The sequence below is a fragment of the Hyaena hyaena genome, unplaced genomic scaffold (genome assembly GCF_003009895.1).
Source record: "Hyaena hyaena isolate Hyena2069 unplaced genomic scaffold, ASM300989v1 scaffold_1327, whole genome shotgun sequence".
In the NCBI taxonomy this organism is placed as follows: Eukaryota; Metazoa; Chordata; class Mammalia; order Carnivora; family Hyaenidae; genus Hyaena; species Hyaena hyaena.
In genome coordinates this window covers 339813-357165 of record NW_024081958.1, presented here as the reverse complement: position 1 = coordinate 357165, position 17353 = coordinate 339813, and the positions used below count along the sequence as shown (strand labels likewise).

The 17353-nt window shown below is 41.9% G+C and overlaps 1 protein-coding gene across 1 annotated transcript in view; it reads right to left on the bottom strand.

The window, feature by feature from the left end:
* LOC120225119 (metabotropic glutamate receptor 3) overlaps window positions 1-17353 on the bottom strand; it is a 148376-nt gene that overhangs the window by 18008 nt on the left and 113015 nt on the right. Inside the window, exon 2 of the mRNA XM_039223349.1 lies at window positions 6963-7574. Within this exon, the coding sequence (XP_039079280.1) occupies window positions 6963-7430 (468 nt within the window). The 5' untranslated portion in view covers window positions 7431-7574. The remainder of the gene's footprint in view (window positions 1-6962; window positions 7575-17353) is intronic.

Genomic DNA, 17353 nt, shown 5'->3' with positions numbered 1-17353 from the left:
GGTAGAGAATCCTTGGTGCCCTCAGCACAAAGGCAAAAGGATTCATTTCCTAAACTCAGTGGCTCATAGTGGGGTGGGAAAATAGATATGCAAATAAACAGTGATATTTAATAAGATAGTAGCGGCGGTGTGTGTTTGTGTTGTGGGATCTTGGGAAATGTTTCTCAAGAAGGACAGGATTGGAACTGAGAACTGAGGCGGGGTTTGGCAAGGCCTACAGACGGCTCAAGAACATTACATCCCAGGTGGAAGAACCACTGTGTTCTCTCTTTCATGAAAGAATGTGCAGATCCTATCTGGGAGACTATGAGAAAGCGGCTTTCCAGGGAGACTTCAGAGGCCGTTTGTAAACTTGCTGTTTACACTGATCTAAATGTCTATTTCCTATTCATCTCCACTGCTTCTGCTTGTTCTCTTATTCTCTCTGGTCTCTTGGGGTTTATGCTGTCATGTGATACTCAGGTCCTATTCTTACACTTCTTTATATATGGATTTGATATCTCCTCATTTGCTTAGACAGGCCTCAGGGGCTCATAAGAGGTCTATTTTAAAGTTTAATTTTATATTCTCTCTGCTCCCTGTTACCCAGACTCTACACAGTATTCTTGATGTTTCTAAAATATAAATGCTTAATAGATGCTTATTTTCTGATGACAAATGATTTTATGAGAGCCCTGGTTGTAGTATGTCGGTAACCGAGACTCCCGATTCACCAAACTCATAAAAATACTGCCATAATCAAGTGATGTAACAATTGGCTGGGCGTCTTCAAAGTGGCCCTGACAGAAAAGAGCCAATTATTTATTTTCCTTCATGTTTTGGATACTATTTTCATGGTAATCCCTTGTAACCTAATAGCAGAGCATTTTGGTTATGCAACATGTAATTATAAAAATAAGAAATGCCCTTAAATGCCATGTAGTTCAAATACCAATATGCTGCTTCACTCTCAAAAATGGGCCAGTTTTGCTTGAATAACTCCAGTGACAGAGGACTCACTTCCTCATACCCCCTGCCCTTTCATTTCTAGGACATCTCCCTTACGTTGGCCCTAAATGCACCTTGTTCTAGATCAGTGATTGCCAGTGGGGAAGGGCCATAACTGTGTGACTAGGCAAGGCATGGAAACGTTTTTGGATGTCACAACTTCAGGTGCTGCCGGCATCTAGTCTAGCTGGTGGAGGCCAGGGATGCTGCTAAGAAGGGCAGCGCCAGCCCTATAGTGCCAACGCTGAGAAAGCCACAGAAAAAGTAGAAAATTTTCCATCCGGCAGTCTGTCTGAGACTTGGACACAGCTAACTGCATGGAGGCTTTTGTATCGCCAAGTCCTTCCATTTTTTTTCTAACGCTGTTATAATAAGACCAGCAATTCATGTGTGACTTTCCCCCAAAGCATTTGAATTTTAAAAAGAAATGAATCATCGGGAGGGAAGGCAGCGCCTAATACAAACTGGCCAGTGGCGGGCCACTTCTGTCCCGAGGAACTGGTGCAGGAAGAGCAGAGTGGTGTGTTGATGCACCGCTCTCCTTGCCCCTTCTAGATAAAATCCGTGACGCCTACTGCACGGGGTTTCATTAAAGGAGTTATTCTGATCAGAAACATGATGTGAGCCACGCATTGCATGTCCAAATCCAGGTCATGACAAACAACGATGTCACAACGACTCTCTCCCAGGGCTAGAGGGGTCCTGGGGTATGGGTATTGCTAAAAGTCCCGTTTATGGTCTGACTATCCCGGGCATGAGAAAGAGGTAGTGAGATCCTTTCAGGGCTCTCTTCTGCCCTTTCTATGAGCTACCCTTTTAGATGCCATCTAACCCAAGTCCCCGTTTGTTGCTGAGGTCACTTTAACACCCAGGGACACAACAACCGGGTCAACTTATACCTGTCATTTCAGTGACAATGTGTGCCAGGTTGGCAAGAAGGACTGAAAAAAATGACACATTCTCTGAAAAGGAGAGAGGAACCTTTCTGGAACAATTCAAGGGACATGTTTAAATGGACAGTTGAGGAGCTCAATTGTAGTCTGGTTAAAAGAGCACAAACATGAACAATGCTTCAAAATAAGTACCATGTAGACAATCGTCCAGCTAAAGGCAACCAACCCGATTCTCTTCTTGAATAAATACTATTTTCTCTCGAAGTGCATGGAGTGCAAGCTTATAGGAAAGAGCAGAATCTTCTTTTTTTTAAATATTTTTTTAAAATATTTTTTTAAATTTATTTCTAGGAGAGAGAGAGAGAGAGAGAGCGTGAGCAAGGGAGGGTCAGAGAGAGAGAGGGAGATACAGACTCTGAAACTGGCTCCAGGTTCTGAGCAAGCGGTCAGCACAGAGCCTGATGCGAGGCTCGAACCCACGAACCGCGAGATCATGACCTAAGCGAAAGTCGGACGCTTAACCGATTAAGCCACCCAGGCGCCCCTAAGAGCAGAATCGTCTTAAAGAGCATCACTGGAGGGGTCAATAGACCTCATGTATATTTGCTAATAAAGAAGGATTTTGATGCTAGCTCTCATTGATTATCCAGTTAAGAAATCAATACTGTTGCTTTCTAAAAGGACAACCACAGAGTAGTTTGCGCTACTTAATACGAGTGTTGGGAAAATAATTATTAAGGTCTTCATCCATGGTGATACAGCTTAACTCAGCAAATCATTAAGAATTTCCCCTTTCATGCAGTTTTCACTCTCTGCAAACAATGCCTATTGTATGAGCTAACACAGCAGGAGGCATCTCCTCTGCTGACTTTCACAGAGTTCTTTTCAGTTAGTGAGAAGATAATGAAAGAAGAGGAAGCTGGAGAGAAAGCATCTCCTCAAGCAATCCCAGCTCACACAGGGGGATTATTATCATTCTCAAAAATCCTCTCTCCCAGTAGGCAATTTTGTAACAGAGAACTCTGTGCTCTGGTTTGGGACTGGGCGCTACAGTTAGAAGATGGGAAATTTTCAAATTGTGTGGCGGATTGGTATCAGTACATTTCTTCTCTGGCTTCACCCTCTTTTCTCCCCTCTGCTCAGTTCAAGCAAAGATACTTTCCATTAAATATTCAGGAAGTCAAAAGTAGTTAAAAATGTATTGCAGACTGATGTGAATGAATCTTTGTGGCTACCAGCTACAAACTGTTACTACAGTTATCAGACACCAGGGTCTATGATGAGAATCAGTCCAGGAGCAGTGGGTGCGTGTGAGAGGTACCCTGAAAAATCCACTCTCCTAAAATGTTTTCTTCATTCATACACAAGAGTGCTCTAAATTCACCATTAGAAATTTATTGCTTTGGATTGCCTTTGACTATGTGTTTGAAATTCTTATTAAAAGATGTATTTCAAATGGATAAACCACTTTAATTCTTTTTTTAATTTACTCATTTATTTTGAGAAAGAAAGAACGCAGGTCGAGGAGGAGCAGAAGGAGAGGAAGAGAGAGAATCCCAAGCAGGCCCTATGCTGTCAGTACAGAGCTGGATGGGGGCTTGATCTCACAAACTGTGAAATCATGGCCTGAACTGAAATCAAGAGACAGACACTTAAACAACTGAGCCACCTAGCGTGTAAGAATTAACATACTTTAATTCTTATCTCTTTAGCTAACAATTCTCTTAAGTCCCTAAGAGGTCTCCCTAAGACCTCTTTTGGTTCATGATGCCTATAGCTGAAAGCAAGACCCCCTGGGGAAGGGTTCCTTGGAAGGATGCCTGGAATTCAGTGTATAGACAAATTGCTGGACCTCCTAGCTTTTCTTGGCCAGGACCAGTGTGTGGTCTAATCAGAGCCTGATCAGTCAGGACTGCAGGGGGCTTTGGAGGAAGGGGTGAAGCCCTCTAGGCACTTCCTGTCCAGCTCACTCCCTTACTGTGTCAAGGCCTTTGTCCCCTGGCACACGGATATCTGCCACAATATTCTAATTGGCCTCTTCAGATCTAGTGTCTCTTTCACACTGTGGCCCACTTAACCTTCCTCCAGTGCAACTTTCATTCTATCCATCTTCCTCAAGACCTTTCTAAATGTTGTTTCTGACCTTGTGAGCTATTTGAACATATTGGGATTTGTAGTTACTGTTATTTCATGGCAGTATTATACCTGAAGCCAGATTTTGAGTTCCTTGAGGTCAAGGCTGTGTTCTTTCTTACTTTAGTCATCTTTCGAACCCTGGTCCTCGTGCGGGACACACAGAAGGGAATATATACAGATTGACTTGCTGATGAAACACATGCAGTGCCAACAATGGCTTCACAGGACTGCTGGCTGCTGGGAGGGCCATGGAGTTGTGTCAGATGTGGCTACTGACTTTTCCTATCATTGTGGGGACATAACAGTTACCATGTTTTGAATATGGTAGTATTTTGGTGAGGCATTTCCCACAGATACTGTCAATTTATCCTCTCAACAACTTGTCAAGGTAGATGCTATTTTGCTTATTTGTTTATTTATTAATGTTTATTTTGGAGAGATGGGGGAGGGGCAGAGAGAGAGGGAGACAGAGAGAGAAGCAGGCTGCAGGCTCTGAGCTGTCAGCACAAAGCCCACCTCGGGGCTTGAACTCACTAACTGAGATCATGACCTGAGCTGAAGTGAGAAGCTTAAAGGACTGAGTGAACAAAGTGCCCTTATTTTGCTTATTTTATAGGTAAGCTAAAAAAATGTGGAGTTGGAATCATAACCCCATCTTTCTGGTGGTCAAAATTGATATCCTCTTCATTATAACATGCTACTTTCGGTTTCTTTATTTGTGGCATGGAAACAGAAACCATATCAGTATTTGTGACTCTATGTTAATTTTGACCAGATGAATGAAATAATAAACTAGGTCCTTTGATGATTAAGAAGTGGCTTCTCCCCTTGTGAAGTCATACAGGATTTTAATAGCCCAGATGTTTTTTTTCCCCCTAAAACCATGTCCCCCTCCTTTTTTTTTTTGAAGAGTACATAGGTAGTAAAAGAGTAAAATCAGAAGAAAAAATCTACTTGCCTGGCATAGTTTGTTAATTACTTTGGATAAAGAGGCATTTAAACATCTGGTGTAGAATGTGGTTTATTGCACTGGAAGAAACAAAGGTCAGAAAAGCATATATATAATCTCTTACCAGCGATAATATCAGGTGTAATGAAAATATTTATAGAATGATTGGCACCCATCTGGTGAAATTATTATTGGAAGATGACAGGTACATATTTTTAATTCTCTCTTCTCAACCAGCAAATCCTGTCTCTTCTGATCCAAGTATAGAAATAGTGGCAAAATTAACATAATATGCTTTGAGATGTACAATATTTTCTATCCACCTAATGAAGTCAAAGGGTGTTTATGAAAAACCAATTATCCTAATTACTCATCATATGAGGGTGTGTTCTGAAGAAGGAAAGAAACTTGAAGTAGCTTATTTGGAGCAGCACAGAATTGTACACAGAATTTTAAATGCCAGGAATCTAGGAGATCAAAATAAGGTTATTCCAATGCAAATAGAGCCAATATAAGTGGTTTGTGACACATAAAGATAACATGAGTGTAATCTGACTTCCTTTAGTGCTTGGGGCTTTGATTATAGTAATTTGGTAGGAGGCTAAGTACATGACTCTTAGAATCATGGACTTTTATTACTGTGACATTCTTGCCTCTCACCAAAAAAAAAAAAAAAAAAAAAGGATTGAAATCCATATGGACGGCTGAAAGAGGACAAAAGTACAGAAGATTTGGGTTCTAGTTATGGAGAAATTTTCATGAAGCCGGTCTTTCTGGGACTTGGGAAAATGCGAAGGCTGAGTTAGTAATTCCTCAGCTCTTCATCTCTAAAATTCTGTGACCCTGTGAGTAAAAATTGCTTGAGTTTGAATAATGTGTTCCTTTTTTTCCTAACAAAATTATGAGACCCAATTGTCATCGTTTTATCTTCATTTAAGTCACATGCTGAATCGTTCCAGTCTTTTTCCTCTGAGGTAGTAATTCACTGGCTTTTCTGCATACATTTTAGATTTGCACCGTGAGAAACTGCTTACGATTTGTCTCTGAACAAAAGGACGCCTTAGTAAAAATTAGTGTAAAAAAATAGAGTTTAGGGGCATCTGGGTGGCTCAGTTGGTTAGGCGTCCGACCTCGGCTCAGGTCATGATCTCACAGTTTGTGGGTTCGATCCCCGTGTCAGGCTCTGTGCTGACAGCTCAGAGCCTGGAGCCTGCTTCAGATTCTGTGTCTCCCTCTCTCTCTCTGACCCTCCCCTGCTCAGGCTGTCTCTCTCTCTCTCTCTCTCTCTCTCTCTCTCAGAAATAAATAAAACATTTTTTAAAACTTTGAAAAAAAATAGAGTTTAGATGTTATTTCTTCTGGTGTATCGATTTCTTCATTGTATTGATGGCTTCAAATCATCATGCCACCTTATACCCACATCCTTTGTGACGTAATTTCATAGCACTTGTCCTTTGAGCAGGACTTATTTCTCTGCTCCTCGACTCTGGGCTGATCCCTGTCAATTGTTTTGGCTAATGTGATTTTAGCAGGAATGATAAAGCAGGAGCTTGGGAGGGGCTTGTGCAGTTAACTTTGCATTCCCTTGCACCTCTGCCATTGCTCTGAGAAGAACATGTGTGGGCTAGCCCAGTGATTGCAGGTGGAGGATAAGGAACAATCAGGAATAGAGGCACCCACAGCTGAACCCAACCTCGAACAGTTCACACTAGCTGATCTTCAGATTTATAAACTATAATAATAAACCTTGCTGTAAGTCACTGAATTTGGAGGTAATTCGTTATGCCACAGTAGCTGCCTGATATGCTTCTAAACAATTTTCATTGCTAGAGAAATGTTCCATCTGCGAGCCCATATTACCAAATACCCATTGAAATCATCAGTTATGTTGTTAATATTATCCGTTAATGCAATTATCAGGATATTTTCTTTTTGTTTCTCCAGGACATAAAACCAAAGACACATAGCATTTTAACAGTAGCACTGGCTAGTCTTACCTGTATGGAAACACTGCTGTATGAGCCACCAATGACCCCGGCAATGAGCAGTGGGATATTTTCTTGGATGGCATAGGATCCGTCAGGACACATATACTCAGCTTCATCCACTTTAGTCAAAGATGCCCTGACAAATTCCAGTGATTGCTCTAATGCATATGTATCCCTTGAGCATGTATCCAAAATGTGTACACCCAACTTCACTCCTGGCAGCAAGTAATTGTCTTTGTTGATTTCATCAATAGCAAATAACATGGCTTCCAGGCGTTGGATACCTCGTTCTTCATTGATTCGCCCACATTCCTCAGTTCCAGTGCCTTTTTCATTAATAGGAAACAGACCCCCTAAAACAAGGTCACCTTCTATTTTAATTTCTCTCCTCAGAAAGTTATGGTCCCCTAAAGAGAGTAAAAATCCCTTTGAAAACAGAGCTAACGTAAGAACGTGGAGTCTTGTCAACATCTTCATGAATCCGGCTTCCGTGCCTCCGGGAGATATCAATGGATGAAGGCAACGTTGCCCACTAGTTGTCCTCTTTCATTTCCGAACTGGATCTTTGGCCTGTCCTTCAAATAAGGGAGGAACAGACTAACAGAGCCTGTTACCGAATTCCTAAAGAGATAAAAATTATATGAACAAAGATGGTAAAGAAAACAACAGGGGTTACACTGAGGGTCCCCGATCAGACCTTTGAAGGGATCATGACTCAAATTACTAGTTAGTAAACACATCCTGCACCACCATACCGCGCACTCCCCGCATAGGGATCCTCACCCGGTCCTTACAACACATGGTGATGCAGACCTAAGTGGTTGCATCTCCCAGAAATGAATACCCAGGACTAAAGAAGTAAAGCAACCAGACAAAGTGGACCTGGAATGGAGGTAATGTTTAGACTCTGGTTTTCCTAATGCCACGATCAACACTCCATCTACTTGGTCATTGACTCTGGTCAATGGTACGGCAGTAACTTGGATTGAATATTTCGTCCTCCAGCTACATTTCTAGACCAGCCCTTTCTATTTATTCTTTTCTTTCCATTTGGGGATGAAACAAAACATCCTTGTGACTCTTTCACTGTTTCTGCATTTCTACCATCACATTCCTGTCCTTCCCTTATTCTAGATAATCTCAGCCCACTGCAATCAAGATTCTGCCTTCACTGCTCTAAAAAAAGAAAAGAAAAAAGAAAAGAAAAAAGAGAAAAAAAGCTCTGAAAAAACCTACTACTGATCTACTAGTTTTCAAATCCACTAACCCCACAATAGGCCTTGTTTTACTTGAACTTCATTGAAATGCTGACTATTTTCTACCTGTTCCAGCTTTGTAGGTTTCTGCCCTCTTTCTTCTGCATCTCAGATTTCATGGTTGAACCCCTCCTCCCATCCTCATTCCCAGGTTAGGTCATCTACTTTCACAGTTTCAACTCTCCGTGAATGACTCCTAGGTTAACTGCCTGCCACACAGCTCTGACTGCACATGTCTGTGACACCTCAAGGTCTATAGGTTATGGGCTCTGCCTTATCTCTGTGAATGGATCTTTTCTGCACCCAGGCTCTCAAGTCAGAAACCTGCAAGCTAGAGCCCTTCCTACTTTACCCCCCTCCCACTTAATTACCCACTAAGTCCTATAAAGTCTACCTGATTGGCTTCTCTCAAAGCCACCTCCTTGTTGATAACCCTGCTGTGCTAGATTCTTGTTCTCACTAACAGGACCATTGCAGTAGGTTCCTGCAGACCTGCTGCTGGCCCTAAAAGCACATTTTTATCAGTTAGGAAAAGATACCCTTCCTCAAGTACAACATTTTCAAATTCATGGTGGTATAGCCTGGACTACAGGTGATGGGGGCAAGTCCAGTCGCCGACAGCTGCCTCCTCCAGCCGGTGTTGGGCAACTCCTGATATGGCCTCACACCGAGAGGAGGGTAGTGATTACCAGTGGTGGGGGCTGCACAGTCAACTGTGGCTTAGGGCAGTTCCAGAAATCGAGCTTCTTTTTACATTACAGGGTAGAACATAAAGCACCTTCAAGGACTTGGGCAAAGCCTGCTATGAGAGTCAGGGTTTTGACAGTAGGCTGGGGTCTTCCCAGGGAACTTTCCAGAATCCTGGCGCGGAGTAGCTCAGCTGCAGGTACACAAACCAGCGGGCCTACCTACCGATGTACTTGGCACCCAGCTCCCTAGCGCCGGAGCAAACACTGGCCGGCACCCTCGCTCTGCCTGTTTCCCGCCCTTCTCCCCAGATAGGGTAAGCTGATTATTTTTAGAGTCCGGTGAGAGGTGATGGCAGACCTTCCCGGAGCATTCTCCTGACAGGGTACAGTTGCACGTGCGTGGTTTGGCTACCTGTCTTCTCTCCTGCTTTTGTGTGTGATTATGCATAGCGGGGGTTTGATGAGGGAGGGGACCCTCCCGGCGGCTCCTCCACTCCGGCAGGACGTCTGAAAACCACACCACCTGTGTGCTGTCAGCTATGTTGGCAAATGTTAATCATCTGAATGGCGTCCCAGCTGAGGAGGCACTTGAGTAATGTGTGATCTTAATTGCCACTCAGAATGTTCCAGCTCCTGTCAATCTATCCTGACTTCCTTTTGCCTCTAGGTTGAAGAATTGGCTCCAGAATCTTGTCCCTGGCTAGCTCTCAAGTGTTACTGTTCATCATGGCCATCAGCTCCGTCCCACCTCTGCCTTCAAATCTTAGGCTTCAGCTATCAAGAACTATGTGTATCTGAGAGGACTTCTCGAACGTTGATGGCCTCTTGGTTTGGCTCATGTTTTTCCCTTGGCCGTGAATGCCCTTCTATAAGCATTTGTCTGGCAAACACCCACTTAGCATTAGAGACTCAATAGTCACTACCAGGAAAGGCCAAGAAGTTTTTCCACTCTTCCTCTCTTCCTTCTCTAATCAAATCCTGCTTTATATTCCTACTGTAGCTAGTTCAAGAAATGTTTGCTATTCTTTTGTAATTCTTATTGATTTCTTTGTTTGCTCATTGGGAAGAAATAAAATGGCACAAACTTGAGGATTTTTAAGGCATGAAGAAAAAATCAAAACTCAACAACAAATAGAGACAGGAACTAGTTCAGTATGTACCTTAATATTTTTGGCATTTCTCCCTTCTTATGTTAGCAGTGTCCTTTATTTTTTTTTAAAAAAATTTTTAATGTTTATTTATTGTTGGGAGACAGAGCAAGAGTATGGGAAAGACAGAGAGAGAGGGAGACACAGAATCCGAAGCAGGCTCAGGCTCTGAGCTGTCAGCACAGAGCCCCACGCAGGGCTCGAACTCACAAACCACGATTTATGACCTGAGCCAGAGTCAGATGCCTAACCGACTGAACCACCCAGGTGCCCCTGCAGTGCCCTTTAAAACGTGGCTTTTCCCATGCTTTCTGTCCCTTTTGCACGGAGCGAGAGATTGTTTTCTTAAAACATGAGAGTCATCCGGGTTTTGTTTTGTTTATTTAGGTGTGAGCCTCAGCAATGACAGCAGCAGTCATTGGAATGCTCCGCCTTGGCCAAGAACCTCTCTGGGATATCTGCCACAGGGCACTAGAAAGTCTAATAATAATAATAATTTAAGTTTTTTATTTATTTTGAAAGAGAGAGAGAGGTGAGGGGGTGGGGGAGAGAGAGAGAGAGCAAGAGGGAGGGAATCCCAAGCAGGCTCCATTCTGTTGGTGCAGAGCCCAATGTGGGGCTCAATCCATGTACTGTGAGGTCAGAAACCAAGAGTTGGATTCTAAATGGACTGAAGCACCCAGGAGCCCCTAATAATATTTTCCCCCCAAATTTTAAACATTTATTTATTTTTGAGAGACAGAGTGAGCAGAGGAGGGACAGAGAGAGAGGGAATCACAGAATTCGAAGCAGGCTCCAGGCTCTGAGCTGTCAGCACAGAGCCCGATGCAGGGCTCGAACCCACGAACTGTGAGATCATGACCTGAGCTGAAGTTGGCCGCTTCACCAAGTGAGCCACTCAGGCGCCCCCTCTAATAATAATTTTTTAAAAAGCTGATACTGAGGTAGGTTTTTTTTTGTTTGTTTCATATCAATTTCTGGTCTCTCTTTGATCCCTACGTGTAATTCCCTTTGAAGCAAACTACCATGGAAGGCAAAAGACACTGTGATCATTATCATGAATGATAAGGAAGAAATTGCTCTATAAAATAATTGTTTTATGTGCCTAATAAAAGAGAATAGCTAATTAAAAGAAGGTCATCAACACAATCTTTCCATGTATCTATGAAAAAAATGTAGCTATCTCTTGAGTCAGAAGAAAGTTTGATTACTCAAAGAGTAAAAATGACCTTTCAGTTTACGGACAGCTTAATTCTCTCTTAAGAAAATGCTCTTGGCCAAGGTGCCTGGGTGGCTCAGTTGGTTAAGCACCTGACTTTTGATTTTGGCTTAGGTCATGAACTCCATATCAGGCTCTGTGCTGACAGTGTGGACCCGCTCAAGATTCTCGTCTCCCTCTCTCTGCTCCTCCCCGGCTCTCTCGCTCCCCCTCTCTCTCTTTCTCTCAAAGAAAATAAATAAACTTAAAAAAAAAATCCTTTTGTCCCATGCCAACTTGGAAGGAAACGTCACATGACTGTGAAAGTAATAATACATGTTAGTCTACCTGTTTCACAAGTAGGAGCTGTATTTTGCTTATGTTTGTGTATCCAGGGCCTGGCTTAGTGTTTGCCTGCAATCCAGAAGATACTCAACAAAAAAATTCCTTGAAGGGATAGAGACATCCATGACTATTAGGTTTGCAGACGACTCTTGACTATTTTATTTGCAGAATAGTAAAGGGGAGCTAAAGTAGAGAAAGGGGTCCTTTTATTTCATTGCCTGCCCAGTCATCTCAAGGGCTCTTCTGCTATTACTTTGCCGGTAGAACTACTAACAGGTAGAACCTTGTGAAGGTGCCAGAGAAAAATGCTTCCTTTGTATTTTTTTTTTTTTTTTACAAATAGTTTATTGTCAAATTAGTTTCCAATAACACTCAGTGCTCATCCCCACAAGTATCCTCCTCCATGCCCATCCCCCCCCCCCAACATCCATCAGTCCTCAGTTTTTGTCAGCATTCAAGAGTCTCTCATGGTTTGCCTCTCTCCCCCTCCCCCACCATTTCCGCCCTTCTTCTCCCCCTTGTTCCTCCGTCAAGTTCCTCCTAATCCTCCTATACGTGCAAACATGTGATATTTGTCCTTCTCTGCCTGACTTATTTCGCTCAGCATAACACCCTCAAGGTCCATCCATGTAGCTACACATGGCCAGATTTCATTGTTTCTCATTGCCATGTAGTATTCCATGGTATAGATAAACCACATCTTCTTGATCCATTCATCTGTTGATGGACACTTAGGCTCTTTCCATGTTTTAGCTATTGTGGAGAGTGCTGCTATGAACATTGGGGTACATGTGCTCCTATGCCTCAGCATTTCTGTATCCCTTGGGTAAATTCCTAGCGAAAAATGCTTCCTTTGTATTTGTAAGTTGCTGCTGAGGCGGGCCCCTATGAAGGTAGGAGAGATGTGGCCTCAGGCTGACCTACATTTACTTAAGAGAAAGCTTCAGCCAGGAGAATGCTAAATTAGGAACATGCATATTATCCTCTTTCAAAGCATCAGAGACGTATTCACTCATCAAATATTTATTGAACACCTACTATGTATGTGCTAGGCTGTGAGCTGGCTATGCAGAATATACACTTTAATTGCAAGCAAATGAACATTATGCCTGCTGTCGAATAACATTCTAAATGCTTAGGTGTTTTTATGTAGAAAGGGATGGAAAGGGACTCATATCTGTTCCTACCGACTATCTGCATCATGTATGAAAATCTTAAAAATAAGTTTACCACGGGTTTCTTTTTACATGGTGATTGTTATTCAATGCTTGACTCAAAAAGCAATCTATTACAATCCATTGCATATTATATTTATTATATATTTAAAAAATAGATACACAGATCTTAAAAACAAGTTGACTAACAACAGCGCTATGTAAAATATTTTTCCTTCAAGCGCTCTGACGAGGCATCTTTAAGTAACATTTAATGTAGTCTTGGTGAATTACAAATTAAAAATCAATTAGAGTAATGCTTAAATACACTGTGTTAATATTTTCTTATTTACCTTTTCCTTAAAGCAAAATTTAAAATGATTAAGACTGTAGGGCCATGAATAATTTAAAAACACTTAGCGTTATTTCAAATGAAGCCCTAAGAACTGAAAGAACAGGAAATTAAAATTTAACAGTGAAAAATAGATGAACATTCTTAATTTAATGCAACTGTTTATCTCTGAGTAGCAGCTTATCGGATTGCGGGGAAAGGGCACCAACCACTTCTTTTTGGGTTCCTTTCATTATAAATCAGCCAGCAGCACACTCCCCAGATAAACAGGCTCCCTACTGCAGCCACATTCAGATGCAGCTGGAGGACTGCAGCCCTGTGCTCAAAGTTCTCTGTTCAGGGCTGATGAGCGATGTGTCAACTCTAAACAAGCATGTGTAGCCTTCTCTGCGGGCAACCTGCTCACCGATGTTTTATTAATCGGTGCATTAATAGATCTCAGAGGTTTGCTATGAATATAACCCCTGGAATATATGGGCAAGAAGCATGCGTATGCTAATATATATTTTCCTTCCTCTCTTGACTTTGCCCAGGGACACAGTGTCGCAAATGAAATCCAGTTTGACTCAACGAATAAGTCGGGGAAGATCTAATGCCGGCCACCATGCCCGCTCTCCCCTATAAAGAAACCCTTAAGGTGCTGAAGGGCTTTGAGCGTTCAAAGCCTGCACATCCAGTTGATCTGGAGAAAATTTAGGGTTAGTGATAGCATATGAAATTTGATTGTAAATTTAGTTATAAATTTTTCAGCTGTCAGAATTGTAGGCAATAAAAGACATGGCCTTTGTTCCTGAACTGCCATTTTCAATTGGACAGACAGAGGCTGTAGCTCAGTGACATTTTTAATAGCAGGATGTTGCACGTACATTCCAATTCCTTTATTTTTGCTGTGCACCAAATGTATTTTTTTCTCTGAAGCCTTTAAGAAATTATTGTGAATAGGTGACTATTTAAAATCCAATCATTTTTAGCAAATCTACTTAAAATTTTTAGCTTAAATTCCTCTAGCTGTAAGGTGGTCTAATTCCATTTGCTGAAGTCCCATATAGTTTGTGCTATGTTTATGATGATCGTATTTTTAAATATTTATTTGCATAGTTTTTTAAAATTCAAATTTAACAATTGGACATCGTTCTTTCTTTTTCATTAGATTGGAAGCTATTGGATATCAATGACAATGCCTTAGACATTTCTGTACTTCCCATAGTGCCTTACATACAAATTTGTCAAATATTGGTTAAATGATAAATTCCAAGTAGCATGTCAGTTTTTGAGAGATTGGTCGGCGGATTGGGAAAATAATTTAGAAATTCTCTGCAGGGAATGAAGAAGATAGCTGAGAAGACCACCTTTCACCCCCTCCCCCCCAAAGTGACTTTATAATAGGTCAATATGCAACTTTGGCACTAGAGAAACTTGATCCAAATAGCTCTCAATAATTCCTTTGACTTTGACTTGCTGATTTTTAAGGAAAAAGATATAGAGTAAAACTGGAAAAGTTGAGAGCACTTGAGAAATTAGAAAGGTTAGGACACACATCGGTGGCCCCAGGGAGTCTGGGAAGAATTGGAGACACCACAAGACAAACAGGTCAGGTTCCATGATGCATGAATGACAAGGCAGAAGAGTGGAGGCCAGGCCTATGTATTTAGATGTGAATCTTTTAAAAAAAATTTTTAATGTTTATTTTTATTTTTTTTTAATATTTTTATTTATTTCTAGGAGAGAGAGAGACAGCGTGAGCAGGGGAGGGTCAGAGAGAGAGGGAGACACAGACTCCGAAATAGGCTCCAGGCTCTGAGCTGGCAGTCAGCACAGAGCCCGACTCGGGGCTCGAACCCATTAACTTCGAGATCATGACCTAAGCGAAAGTCGGACGCTTAACCGACTAAGCCACCCAGGCGCCCCTAATGTTTATTTTTGAGAGAGAGAGAGAGAGAGAGAGAGAGAGAGCGTGAGCTCGTGGGGGAGGGTCAGAGAAAGAGGGAGACACAGAATCTGAAGCAGGCTCCAGGCTCTGAGCTGTCAGCACAGAGCCCGACACAGGGCTCGAACTCACGAACCGTGAGATCATGACCTGAGCCGTAGTCGGATGCTTAACCGACTGAACCACTCAGGCGCCCCTAGATTTGAAGTTTTGAGCCTGTTTTATTCACAGAGAAGACAGAGAATCCCCAAACCCTAGGTGGCTATCTGGAAGAGGGAGACGCTGCCAGCTGGGAGATGTTGACTGCGCCAAATGGAGAAATGCCCCCTTCGCTATTTGAACTCTGACCCCGTCACCCCCTACAAAATCCTGTTTCCTTTACCCTCTGAATTTAGAATTAAAAAACTGTTTTCATTAGGTAGGTAAACAGATTTACAATTGTGTTAAACTTTGGGTCCTTAGGGCAATTGCTGGTAATTTACTTCCAATCAATGATAGTAACTTGATTCATTCCATATAGAATATATGAAAGATTTATTCAAAGTGAATCTTTATTGTTCTAAACACCAAAGTGCACAGTATTTTCCTTTGTGTGTGTATGTGTGCGTGTGTGTGAATGTGGACTGTGTGTGTTACCGTTTCAGCTCTTTTTTATCCTCAAGTTTCCTAACCTCATTACAAAGCCTTGGAACTGGAGCCTCCCCAAATTCCCTGCAGTCTACCTTTGTCCTTTCCCTCTTAGAAGCTGCCAAGTCTAATAGAAGTTACAGGTTTGTCAGCATGAACAGAGTACAGAAACTGGGTTTGTCAAAAGCTTTCCCTCTGGCACTGGACAAAATGGCAAAAGAGAGGAAATGGAGGAATGCTGTTCAGAGGAGAACATTTATACCTCTTGGCCATGTGATCTATCAAGTGGCTACTATTAATAATGTCCTGTGTGTATACAGTCCTTTCTCTTGTAGTGTATATTCAGAGTGCTTTGCACAATGAATTAACTTTTACTGCTGCCTGGTGAGGAAGAATTATATTATTTATTGCTGAGGAGAGAGAGTGAAAGAGAAAGAGAGAGAGAGAAATTTGTAATTCAAATTGTTTAAGGTAGTAGTGAGAAGTAAATATAGAATTAGGATCTAAGGAAGCTTTTATCATTATTGCCCAATAAAGCCTTAGAGAAGAGAATACATATCAACATATGTCAAATGTGTTTCCCCCCAAATATCATATCCATCTCTTAAATTTTCCTCAGTAGGTAAATGGCAAAACATCTGAAAGACCATCATCTTTGCCTAGTGCTAAATGAAGTTGTTAGAATATCTGTAGCTGGATTCTGCTGCTGGCCAGTCATAGTAATTGGTATTGAATCTTCCCTTGAGCTGAAAATAGCTGTAAACATGGACAAAATGTATAAGGTAAACATGGTCCTTGAGAGAAAGAAACGCATGAGGGAGTCCCCATGATTACTCTATTTGCTTCCCAACATTCTACATGGGAACACCTTTCTGCCTCAGGGCAGTGGCCTTCTTGTTGACCTGAAGAGGCAGAGATTAGAGCTCTTGGCTTCTGAAGTGATTGCAATTTGTAGGGCAGAGAGATGCACAGAGGAGGTGAGAATGAGATCTCTGTGGTGCAAAGGTTAGTCATGTCACATACAGGGTGAGATTCCGTGAGGCCTGGCAGAGATCACCTGCCTGCGGAGGGTTTATCTGCAGAGATAGATGTCAATATCAGAGGTCATGCATCAGAAAATTTATGAAATTCTAATCCACCTTGAGTGGAGAGATCACACTGGGCATTATTACACCTTCAGTTAGATTTTCAGAAAGGCTATGCTCTGCAACTAAGGGCCAAGTTCAAGAATGAGGGACATGTCATAAAATTACATCTAAAATAGATCTGCACTAAGAAGACTAAAACTGAGCCTAACAAAACTAAAATTATCCACCAGTTATTTAGTTGCCTGCTAAGGCAAAACTCAAAACTCTTAAAGGAAGATGACATCATTGAGACTGCCTTCAGTATAATCCCACAATAACCAGTATATTATCAAACATTGTTTGACAGTCAAAGAACGACAGATATCATATGTTTTCACTCATATGTGGATTTTGAGAAACTTAAGAGAAAACCATGGAAGAAGGGAAGGGGGGAGATAGTTTCAAACAGAGGGAGGGAGGCAAATGACAAGAGACTCTTCAATACAGAGAACAAACTGAGAGTTGATGAGAGGGTGGGGAAGCGGGGAAGGTGGATGATGGGCATTGAGGAGGGCACTTGTTGGGATGATCACTGGGTGTTGTATGTAAACCAATGTGACAATAAATTATATTCATA